The sequence below is a fragment of the Equus quagga genome, chromosome 12, assembly GCF_021613505.1.
Source record: "Equus quagga isolate Etosha38 chromosome 12, UCLA_HA_Equagga_1.0, whole genome shotgun sequence".
NCBI lineage: Eukaryota > Metazoa > Chordata > Mammalia > Perissodactyla > Equidae > Equus > Equus quagga.
The window spans coordinates 36,541,556-36,554,494 of NC_060278.1; the positions used below are offsets into that span (position 1 = coordinate 36,541,556).

Sequence of the window (12,939 nt, forward strand, 5' to 3'; positions counted from 1 at the left end):
GGTCATTATACAATGATAAAAGGGTCAATTAGGAAGATATAACATTATAAATATATATAAACCCAACACCAGAGCACCTAAATATATAAAGCAAACACTGACAGATCTGAAGGGAGAAATAGACAGCAATAAAATAACAGTATGAGACTTCCACATCCCACTTTCAATAATGAATAGATCAAGTAGACAAAAAATAAACAAAGAAATACTAGAATACATGATTAACATCATGGACCAAATGGACCAAACAGACATAAACAGAATTTTCAACCCAAAAACAACAGAATATATCCATTCATCTCAAGTACACACAGAACATTTTCCAGGATAGGTTACATGTTAGAGCTGACAAAACAAGTGCTAACAAATTTATGAAGACTGAAATCATAGCAAGTATCTTTTCTGATTACAACAGAATGAAACTAGAAATCAATAGCAGAAGGAAAACTGGAAAATTCAGAAATAGGTGGAAATTAAGACACTTCTGAACAACCAATGGGTCAGAGAAGAAATCAAAAGGGAAATTAGAAAACAGCTTGAAAAAATGAAACTGAAAACACAACAGATCAAAACTTATGGGATGCAGCAAAAGAAGAACTAAGAGGGAAATTTATAGCAATAAACACTTACATTCAAAAAGAAGAAATAACCTAACTCTATGCCTCAAAGAACCAGAAAAAGAACAAACTAAACCCAAAGTTAGCAGAAGGAAAGAAATGATAAATATTAGAGCAGAAATAAATGAAATAGAGAATAGAAAAACAATACCAAAAAAAAAAAAAAAAGAAAATCAATGAAACTAAGAGTTGGGTTTTTTTAAACATAAATAAAACTGACAAACCTTTAGCTAGAATAGCAATGTAAAAAACAGAGAAGACTCAAATATATAATCAGAAATGAAGAGGAGACATTATAACTGATGCCACCAAAATAAACAGGACCCTAAAAGACAACTAGGAAAAATTATAAGACAACAAAGTGGAAAATCTAGAAGAAAGGGATAAATTCCTAGGAACATACAACCTACTAACACTGAATCAAAAAAATAAAATAAAAAGTAAGTCTGAACAGACCCATAACAACTAAGGAGAATGAATTAGTAATCAAAAATCTTCCAACAAATAAAAGCCCAGGACCAGATGGCTTCACTGGCAAATTCTACCAAACATTTAAAGCAGAATTAATGCCAATTCTTCTCAAATTGTTCCAAAAACCTGAAGAGAAGGAATACTTCCAAACACATTTTATGAGGCCAGTATTACCCAATACCAAAGCCAGCAAAAGACACCACAAGAAAAGAAAACTACAGGCCAATATCCCTGATGAACATTAGATGCAAAAGTCCTCAACAAAATACTAGCAAACTGAATTCAACACTTTGCTAGTATTAAACAGTAAAACGATTAAAACAATCATGCACCATGACCAGGTAGGATTCATCCCTGGCATGAAGGATGTTTCAACATACGAAAATCAATTAATGTGACACGTCACACTAACAAAATAAAGGATAACATCATGTGACCACCATAATAGAAGCAGAAAAAGCATTTAAAACCCAACACCCTTTCATATAAAAACACCCAATAAACCAGGAACAGAGGGAAATTACCTCAACATAATAAAGGCCATATACGACCAGCCCACAGCTAATATCACACTCAACAGTGAAAACCTGAAAGCTTTTACACTAAGATCAGGAACAACGCAATGATGCCCACTCTCACCACTTCTATTCAATATAGCCCTGGAAGTCCTAGCCAGAGCAATTAGAGAAATGAAAAGGAAAAGGAAATGAAGGAAGGAAGGAAGGAAAAAAAGTCACCCAAATCAGAAAGGAAGTAAAATTGTCTGTTTTAAAATGGTGTGATCTTATATACAGAAAACCTGACAGATTCCGCCAAAAATATGCTAGAACTAATAAATCAATTCAGTGAAGTTGCAGGACACAAAATCAACATGCAAAAAAATCAGTTGTGTTTATATATGCTAATAATGAATTATCTGAAAAGGAAATTAGGAAAACAATCCCTTTTGCAATAACATCAAAAAGAATAAAATACATATGCGTAAACTTAGTTAAGGAAGTGAAAGACTTGTATACTAAAAACTACAAAATACTGATTAAAGAAATTAATGATAACAGAAACAAAAAGAAGGACATTCTGTGTCCATGGATTAGAAGACTTAATATTGTTGAGATGTTGATACTACCCAAAGCAATCTACAGAGTCAATACAAAATCTCTGGCTTAGAAAGGACAAATCTAAAATTCATACGGAACAACAAAGGACCCTAAATAGCCAAAACAATCTTGAAAAGGAAGAGCAAATCTGGAGGCATCACACTTCCTGATTTCAAAATATTTTACAAAGGTACAGTAATTAAAACAGTATGGTACCGGCATAAAGACAGATATATAGACAAACGGAACAGAATAGGGAGCCCAGAAATAAACCCACACATATTCAACTGGCCTTCAACAAGGGTGCCAAGAACATGCAACAGGGAAAGATAGCGTCTTCAACAAATGGTGGAAAACAGGATATGCACATGCAAAAGAATGAAAGTGGACTCTTATCTTACATCATACACAAAAGACAATTCAAAATGAACTAGAGACTTAAATACAAGACCTGAAACTATAAAACTCCTAGAAGAAAACACAGGGAAAAGCTTCATGAACTTCTTCTTGGCAGTGATTTCAAGGATATGACACGAAAAGCACAGACAACAAAAGCAAAAGCAGACAAGCAGGACTACAATATACGCAAACCCCTTATCTGATATGGGGTTAATTTTCAAAATATGGAAGGAACTCTGACAACTCAACAGCAAAAAAACTAATAACCCAATTAAAAAATGGGCTAAAGACTTGAATAAACATTTCTCCAAAGAAGATACAGACATGGCCAACAGGTATATGAAAAGATGCACAACATCACTAGTCATCAAAAAATGCAAATAAAAACCACAACGAAATACTACTCCACACCTGTTAGAATAGCTATTATCAAAAAAACAAAGACAAAAAGTGTTGGCGAGGATGTGGAGAAACTGGAATCCTTGTATACTGTTGGTTGGAATGCAAAATGGTGCAGCCACTATGGAAAACAGTATAGAAGTTCCTCAAAACATTAAAAATAGAACTACCATATAATCCAAGAATCTCACTTCTGGGTATTTATCCAAAAGAATTGAAATTAGGTTCTCGAAAGAGAAGTTGCATTCCCATTTCATTGCAGCACTAATCACAATGGCCAAGATATGAAAATGACCTAAAAGTCCATTAATGGAAGAAGGGGTAAAGAAAATATGGTATATACATACAATGCCAAATTATTCAGCCTTAAGAAGAAAGCAAATCCTGCAATATGAGACAACACGGACGAACCTTGAGGATATTATGCTAAGTTAAATAAGACTGCATAGAACAAACACTACATGCCTCCACTTACATGAATTATCTGAAATAGTCAAAATCATAAAAGAAAAATAATAGGATGGTGGTTACCAGGGGCTGGGTGGCTGGGAAATAGGGAGTTGCTAATCAACATGTATAAAATTTCATTTTTATAAGATGAAAAAATTCTAGAGGTCTGCTGTACAAGACTGTGTCTATAGATAACAATACTATATTGTACACCTAAAAATCTGTTAAGAGGTTAGATCTCATGCTAAATGTTCTTACCATAATAGAAAAAGGAACAAAGGAAGACTTTCAGAAATGGGGAAAATGTGGATAATGATAAAAGATTATATTTAAGTTCCTTAAATATATTACTATTTCAAACAAAAATTACACTGATGTCTCACGGAGTTCTAAGTGTACATAGATGAAGCTCATATGACAACTAAAACATTAAATATACAGGAAAGACAGTAAAATGCCCTATACGGCGTCATCAAGGTTTCTACATTTTATAATATTAACTCCATGTAAGTAGAATGTGAAAGTTTAGAAATGTATATTGTAATTCCTAGAGCAACAAGTAAAAATATGTAACACATAGAGGCATAGCTAAAAAACAACAGAAATAAAATGAGAAACAAGAGAAAAAAAATGCATTTAATTTTAAACAGGGCAGAAAGGGGAAACCAGAGGAACAAAACAGCTGAGGGACAAACAAAAATTATAGACCTAAATCCAACCATAAAAATAATTACATTAAATGTTAACAATCTAAATGCTCCAAGAAGGAAGAGATCATCACAGTGGATAAAAAAGCAAGACCCAAATATACACTGCCTACAAGAGATGAGTTCTAACATAAAGATGCAGGTAGGCTGCAATTACATGAATAGAATAAGAAAAGCCATTAAGTAGTAAGTATCAGAAAGTAGAATGGCTGTTTAAGTATCAGTTAAAATAAACCTCAAGACAAAGAGTATTACCAGCGTCAAGACAAATATTTCTTAATGATAAAAGCAACATTCAACAGAAAAGACAATTCTAAATGCGCATGGACCTAATAAGAAAGGCTCAAAATACACGAAGCAGAAATGGACAGAATTAAAGGGAAAAATGGAAAACTCCACAACTGTTTTAAAATATCCTAAAATCTCTAGTGAAATCTAGCCACTGCCTGCTTCCACATCCTCTCCTCCTGCCCATTCTCTCCAGAGCTCACTTGACTCCCAAAGTACTTTCTTCTCCCTCGATTGGCTAACTCCTCTCTCATGCCTCCGAACCTTGGCACACACCATTCTCTCTCCTTAGAACATTTTCATTTTCTTTTTGGGTAACTACTTTCACTCCAAATGTCCCTTCCTCAGAGATGCTTTCCCTGTTGATTATATCTCTCTCTGAGTGTGTGTGTACATAAAAGAGAGAGAGACATCACTTACTACGTAAACTGTAGGATATCAATGCACAGAGGCTACCACTACCTAGCACTGATCTTAGCACAACGTTTGACATTCGTTAGCATTCTATAAATATTTTGAATGAAGTAGGTCATGAATGAAAGGAGGTAAGTCATTTATTTTTCTTTCTTTTTAGCATGAAGGACACCTGAACATGCTCTGAAAAAGGAGAGGTGGGAAAGAAACGGGTACAGAGTGAGAAGAGGTCACTGGCTGGAACAGAAGAAGAGGGTACAAAGGTATTCATAGAATTTCTTAGAGAGAAAGCAGCAGTGACAGATGAAGAAAAATCGGTGAATACGAATCAGATGGCTTACTCTTCATATATCTGTGAATCAGGAAGCTGGGAGTGTGCAAGGGAAAGCAGCTGGAGTCACAAACAGCTGAATGTTTCACCGTGCTGAGCTTCTGTTTCAAAGAGCTCATTCATTCCTTCATTCATTCATTCCACACCATTCAGTAGCATAGAGAAGATATAAAACTTCTACTCCAGTTAGCCTGGGTTGCTGGGCTGCCTTACCTGATACACTGTGAATGAAAACTGGTAGCTAGAATGCCAGGCCCCTTGGGAATGGTAAACATATTCATTCCATGTAGTTGAACTGCAACTTCTTGAATGCCCTTGTGTGATTTGGGTGAGAGAGGACAGATAGGGTACGTAAAGGCATGTTCACGTTGTGCTGAAATGAAACTGTGGCCTATTTTAATCGAGCCATGGTACAGTTGTAAAGTCTGGGGCGAGTCTGTAGGAAGTGGGAAGGACTCCTGCCAAGGTACACCACAGATGTGCACTCATACAGCACGCTGCCTTATTTTTATCAGTCATGTGTAAACACACAGGCCATTAGCAACTGAAAAACATGGAAAAATTTGTTCTGCATTGTGCACTAAAAAATAAACTACAAGTGGTTCCACATCTTGGGTTCATCTTAGGTTCACTGAAGTATGTATCATCTAGTATCAACTGAGAAGAGAAAGCTCAAGCATCTTGTCAGTCCAGTGGACATTCAAAGGTTCAAGGTAATCTGGGAAAAAGAGAGTTTCTCTAGCAACTCCAACAGCTCCTGAGGCAAGAATCTCTGAAATCACATCAACAAGAAGGAAACTAACACGTTCAGTTTGCCCCCAAAACAGAATGTCACTATCTGAATCGAAACTATTATTTGAAACATCACACATAATCTGATGAATCATTTCTTGGATAGTAATGGTTAACTTTACTCATAGTTATCACTTCTGAATCTCTAAAGCAATATTTCTGAAATTATTTTATTTTTAAGAAAGCTACATCACTTTTTACACTATTTCAAAAAAGCACAGCATTTCAAATAGAGTAATATTCACAATTTTCACCTCCCTCAATTATAAAACCATACCAAGGGCAAAAACAGAACTATTCTCAGGTCATTCTTTAATTAATTAGTAATAATTATGAATATTATATACAAATCACTATGCTAAACATGGAAGATAAAAATCCTACTAATAAGAAATTTATAGATAAGTTGAAAGATAAGAGATATGCACATATAATGACAATATGAAGCAAAAAGAAGTAAGTGCCCAAGGAAAGGAAGCAAGCAAGCACTACAAGATTTCAAAGAAGTCCTCACTATAAAGGACATTATTGGAACAACTGGCAAAACTTGACTGAGCTCTGAGGATTAGACGATAGTAATAGATCAGTGTTAATTTTATGATGCCAATGGTTGTATTATGGTTAAGTGTGTGCTTGTTTGTAAATTACCCTCAATCCTAATCCAGTCTTAGAGACAATCATTTGCAGTTTGACAATCACAGTTATTTGAGATTCTATGTCCACATTTATTTTTATTTTTAAAAAAACCATAATGGTATTAAATGGTCTAGAAAACTCTTTTTACATTCGATGGTGACAAAAAGTTCATGCTGTTGTTATGAATTATCAGAAACCCTATTTAGATATGAGGAAAGTGAAACCGAAGAACAAAATAACTTATCGAAAGCATGTGTCTATTAAACTGTGGTGCTGGAAGCTGAACAAAGCTCTTCTGGCTTTTTTATCCCACGCTCTTCCCACCACATAGCGCTGTCTCAGCTCCTCCTGAAGGGCTCTGCTCAGCTGTCACTGTGAGTCAGGAAATTCTGTGCTGAAGAGCACAGTCCACAGAGGAGGTGACGGGGTGTCAATCCAGCTCTGAGCTGTGAGAACACGTCTCAGTTTCCTCTTTTCACAAAAGGATTAAACAACAATAGCACTCCTCACAAGTCCGAGGGGAAGCACGGAGAGGATGAAAATGAACTCATACCTACAAAGCACTGAGAACGTGCATGGGTGCACAAGAAACATTAAATTATTATCATCTCTACAAATTCAGATACCCTGATCTATAAACGATCACAGCTCTTTTAGGAATTTAAAACAAAGGGAATGAAGAAATTTGAACAAGTGCATTTTTTACTAATAGGAAATATGTATTTCAATTCTCTCTTAATTTAGGGGGAGTTCCTTGCTTTGTAAGAGGACTATTCATCAACTCGCAGCAGAAGACTTCATCTCCCACTGTTACGTTTATCACCCAAAAAAATCACAGATTTTGCCTCAACATTTATCCTTAGAAAACCCAAGAGCCTTATGTGCAAACAGGTCCCTAGGAGCCTGTCCTTAACGATCTAGAATTCTTAAAATAGGTAAACATTTTAAATTCTCCTTCACGCTTTTCAAAGTGTCAATTGTTATGCTTATCATCACTTTTGATACATAGCAGGTTACAATAAATGATGCCTGGGCTACCAGACCCCACTGGAACGAACTACTAATTATTTTGCACATGAAATCTTAAGTTATTACCAAGAAGCGTGGGAATTAATAAAAGAAACCTTAACTAAATTGGAGTTGTCGGGAAGGCCTGTAGGGGGAGCTCTCAGGGCCTGTCACACATCATCAGTTACACCAAACAGAAAGAGATGGACATTTGGATCTTGGACAGGAAGTAAAACTACTTTACTACTAAAGGAAGACTTCTCTCCCCACCTGGCAACAGCCCAGCCAACAAGAAATGCCACAGCTCAGCCAACGAGAAGCCATTGGCGCTCTGAACTCTTACTTTCCCCCACTGAGTTTCATTTAGAGCAGCCTCTCTCTATTCCCCTTTTCTCTATAAAGGCAGCTCCCCTCCTTTCTTTTCCAGATTAGCCCATGGTGTACCCATAGCATGCACATCCACACATCCCAAATTGCAATTCTTTGGGCTATTTCCAAATAAACTCATTTTGAGATAAAATAAGAGGCAAATTTGCTATTTAAGTTGATAGAAGTAAAAATAGCACAAATAAGTGTTCAATATAGATCCTTATCCACAATGGGTATCAATCATTCCGAATAGGCAAAAAGTATCTGAAAACTATAGATTCATTAATTCATGTAAACATTCACTTAACATCTACTGAATACTTCCTATGTGCCCAATACTACCAAATTCTAAGTGCTGGGGATATTGCCATGGATAAAACAAACATTTCTGCCTTCTTTGGACTTGTACTTTAATGGATATGAATCAGGAATTAGCATGAGTTCTACTTGTATGAAAGGTACATAATTATCTATCATTCATAATGGATTCTTTAAGTTCCTCTACTGAAGATGGCTATCAAGAAATCTAGCCTATTATTACCTGAAATAATATTACTGTGAACCACCTCCACCAAAAAATTGTTCTCCTGACACAATGAAAGCCTGACCCATCAAAGTTTAACAACATCAAGAATATAAAGAAAACCACAAATTTAACTAGTGCCAGCTAGTACTTGGTTCCACTTTCATGGAGTATGACAATAAGAAATTCTGGGTAGCAATCTAGTCTGTCCAGAGTCAGAAACTTATACTCTATGAAATTAATTTACTTTGAAAGGCTAAAAACTTCCAAATAAAATATTCTAAATCACTGTAAAATAAACTTCCATCATAAATATGGCCGTCCCCGATGTTGTATATTTTTTCTGTATATGTTTCTGCATATGGATATACTAGGTGAAAATAAGCCATTCATGTGTCTTCATGTAATATACATACACACAAATGGACACACACATACATATATTATGTATATCCATAAACACATGTATAATGTATACACAAGATAAACAGTTCCACATACACCGACATCTCACATCATTACGATCTGTTGAAGAAATTACTTTCCCTGGTATTTCCTCATTTCTCCCATATGGCTCTTCTGCTTGGGAAAGGGTTGGGAAGAAAGAGTCAAGAGAAATGAAACCTCTACCTTTAAATGGTTATGTTTTAAATATCTATTTCACTGGGACACTAATATACTAAATACATAATTTATTTTCTCCAGTTTTCCATCTTGTACAGAGAACCACATAATAAACATTCAAACCTTCCCTCTCAGTGCCCATTAGCGACTTGGTGGAATTGAGTGCCTGTGCTCACAATGCCGACTGGGTACCGACTCTACACCTGATGGATAGATTCCTGCGAGGCGTCATGAGAAATATTCTCTCTTACAAAGGTCTCAGTCTCACAGGGCACACCACATACACACAGGTTTAAAAAGTACCAAATTACAGAGTGGACAAGCAGGTCAAACACACTGTCCTCGAGGGGGTGCTCAGGGAAGAGACAGTCTGCATCCACCACATACGTCTCCCAGAGCCAGAAATTCTTTGATGTGGCACAGAAAAGTCAAAGACTAACTAAGGCCACACCTCAAAGAGCACAGATGTTTAAATATCAGGCAGATCAGAAGCAAGTGCAGAAACAAAATGAAAAAAGAACCCAAACATATTAGAGAAAAAACAGGGCCACAGTGAGGTTTTCTCCAAGATATCATGAAAAGCACTGAAAAGAGAATTGCTTTCTTACTGTGTGGGTCAACGCTATTTAATACCATGCCCCGGGTGAAACCATTTCACACACCACTGCACACTGCGCTTCCCAAGGGCACGGACCACACCACGCTGTGGTCACTCTCCTCTAGCACCTTACTCCCTTTTCCTGTCAACTTCTTAAGGAAAAGTGCTCCTAGATGAAGGCCTGAATGGCCTGCCACTTAGTGAAGTCAACTATGGCAGTTTAGAGAAATGGAGCCAGAAGGAATTAAAACCCAGTGACACCACATTACCTGTGTGACCTTGAGTGAGTCATTTAACCTCTCCATATCTAAGTTTCCTGACAGGCAGAATGGAGATAATAATAGCTTCCACGTGAGGATTAAATGAGTTGGGGTATAGAACAACGCTCCGCTCACATTAACCTCCACATAAGTACTGACTGTATTTCAAAAGAAGGAACATGGATGACCTCACATGCAACATGTTTTGAATCACAATCTTTAAAACTATGAGACCACACATTTGTCCTATATGTTCCTAGAAAGTATTGTAACAAATCTATACTTACGTAAATTCAGCACTTCCAGATCAAATCTCCTCAGAGGACATTAAAACAACAGGCATAGCTGTGTTGTACATTGACAAGTATTGTGTATGTATTATATACTTGCATATAAAATTCCTTCTATTACTCACATTCTCATAGAGAGCTTGAAGGGTCTCCAGGTCAACCACGGAATTGTCCAAGTTCACAACAGCTGCGAAAAAAAGACAAAAGAAAGAATGTAAATTGCCATAAGCCAGCCGTGAAAAAACGGTTGACCATCTCAAACACTAGTGACCACCTCCAGCATGGTGCTCACGAGCCAGCAGGCAGAGGGTGCAGGGGCTCCACCTTCAATGCATCCACTTGCCCCACTACCAAGATGGCGCCCTAGGAAGCTTACTGGAGCCAGTGGCCAGTGTTAAAGCTCTCGCTTGCTCCACAGATGCGCAGTTCCATGAATATGGCCCAAAGGTCAAAGAGAAACTGTAAGTCTGTCTTTCATGGCCCAACTGAATGAATTTGAAAAATCTGCTTAATGCCAGAAAAATAGGCAAATCACTCATGTTATTCCCACATCCTAGTTTTATATCCATAAATGCTCATGTCCTCCAATTTATCTAAAGACACTTGACAAAGGCTAAATCTAGTCACTAACCTGGTGGATTTAGTATAATAACAGGAAATGCATCTATCGTTTCAACTCCTTAAAGTGCTATAATCTAGGGACAATTCTTTGATTATGGTGTTATTAGCACAGATGCATCCTTAGAAATCCATCCATAATAGACAAACTAACCATGCTCAAACAACGAAGAGGGAGAACGGATAATCAAAAACTGGCAATATCTTCTCAAATGCATTTCTTGGCCCAGGAAATGTACTGAATTCTGGAGCCGGTGTGTTTTATTACTTAGTTTGGCATAGGTTAATCAAAGCATTCTGCATTACCCACGTGCATGGCAGCTAGAAATGAGATGAATTTGCCCCGAACAGATTTCTGCCAAGTAGCCAGTAGGATTAAAGATTTCTGGGAAAATATCACAAAGTAGATAACCACAAATTGGCTAGATTTATTTTGATAATTGAGGCATTTTACGATGTCTTTTTTCTCAACACAAAGTACACGAGACATTTTCTAGTCGACTCTGGCAAAATCCCAAGAAAGAATCAGGAAAGACGAGCAAAATGGAGGCAAAAGATGGACAGGAAATCTAACTCGGATAATTTAGCATTTCTACTTGAAGATGGGAACAGAGCTCAGATTCACCAACAAATATTATACCAAGTAGAATATGATACTTCTGCCCTAATAATATTCCACTATCTCAAAAACAAAATTAGGTCTCAAATATAAATCTAAGGATCTGATTCAGATTCATAGACAAATCTTTTTACTCCTTAACCATGTAAGGCAAACATATCACAAACCGTTTAACGTTTCACAGTACTAAAAGCATACCCTGACTCCCTCTGACTATATTTCAAAAATTAATTAAAAGAGATTAACAAATGATTTCCACTGGAGGTAACATGGCTATAAATAATGTAACAAAACGCATAAAACCAAAATAAAGATAGCAAATTCATGTATGGAATTACCCTCTATACATTTGTGCAGAGTCTAGCCCTTAAAGAAAATCTTACAATGAACCCAAAGGTCTCTGACTTCGAATTCATTAGCTAATAATCCAGTATTTCTACATTCCTCTGATGACACAGCGAGAAATTGATTGGAAAACTATGAAGGAAATGCCAGTAGTCAACTTAGTGTAAGATTTCATTCTCAGAACAAGGAAAAGAAACACAATAAAATCATTCATACTCAAGTCAAAGCTCATAAAAGACACAATTGTCCTGTGACTTAATCCATCATTTTAAAACATACTATTCTTTCTACAAGTTTTCCCTACACGAAACTTTACTTGTGAACATAACTGAGGTTTCTTATCTTTTTATCTCATCAACGTCAGCTACTAAAGAATATCTTAATAAATGTCATACAGTCCTAAGCAAGTCCTCAAAACGTCTTAATCTATAAAATCTCATTTTTTAATCATCCACAGAAATCTTCAACAGAAAGCAACACTATTACTACGCCTCCACACAATTTCCTCTTAATCGGATTCACAGTTAAGAGATGCTAACACAATGCAGTGGGAATCCGCGGTTTTGAGGGAATAATACAGTCATGCTTCAGTAGCTGAAAAGAAAGCAAGATTAGATCCTGGCAGACAGAGGGATGCAATGACAGGAGTTCTAGATAAGAAATAGAAGTAGAAGATGTAAGTGGGGAAAGGTTAAGCCTATTGAGGGGCAACATTTCCTCAATTTGAAACGCACATTTCAACATTTCAGACGCCAGAACTGAGACTAAAATTCATATACTACCAAATTTCTAGTAGTGTTTTCCATCGCTCCCTCCCTTAAAATCTGTGATGAGACTGATAGTGCATTTTCAGCAAAGGATCTGGCGCGTGGTTGGTTAATGTCATTTCCCATGCCAGCTCTCACAAAAGTTCAACTCCTCTGGTTCTAATAACCCTTATTATCTAACCCAAAGTCAAACGTTTCTTTTTCTTCTATTTTTGTCCCAGTGCCCTCATGTACCAAAGAGAACAAGTGCAACTGCATTTGTGACGGGCTGGCACCTTCCGTCTGAACGATGACTATCAGAACTAAATGTACATCCC

General features: G+C 36.7%; 1 protein-coding gene across 1 annotated transcript in view; it reads right to left on the bottom strand.

Annotated features, from left to right (window-relative positions):
* Positions 1–12,939, bottom strand: part of FMN2 (formin 2) — a 343,222-nt gene that overhangs the window by 158,045 nt on the left and 172,238 nt on the right. The window contains exon 8 of the mRNA XM_046679366.1: positions 10,399–10,460. Coding sequence (XP_046535322.1) covers positions 10,399–10,460 — 62 coding nt within the window. The remainder of the gene's footprint in view (positions 1–10,398; positions 10,461–12,939) is intronic.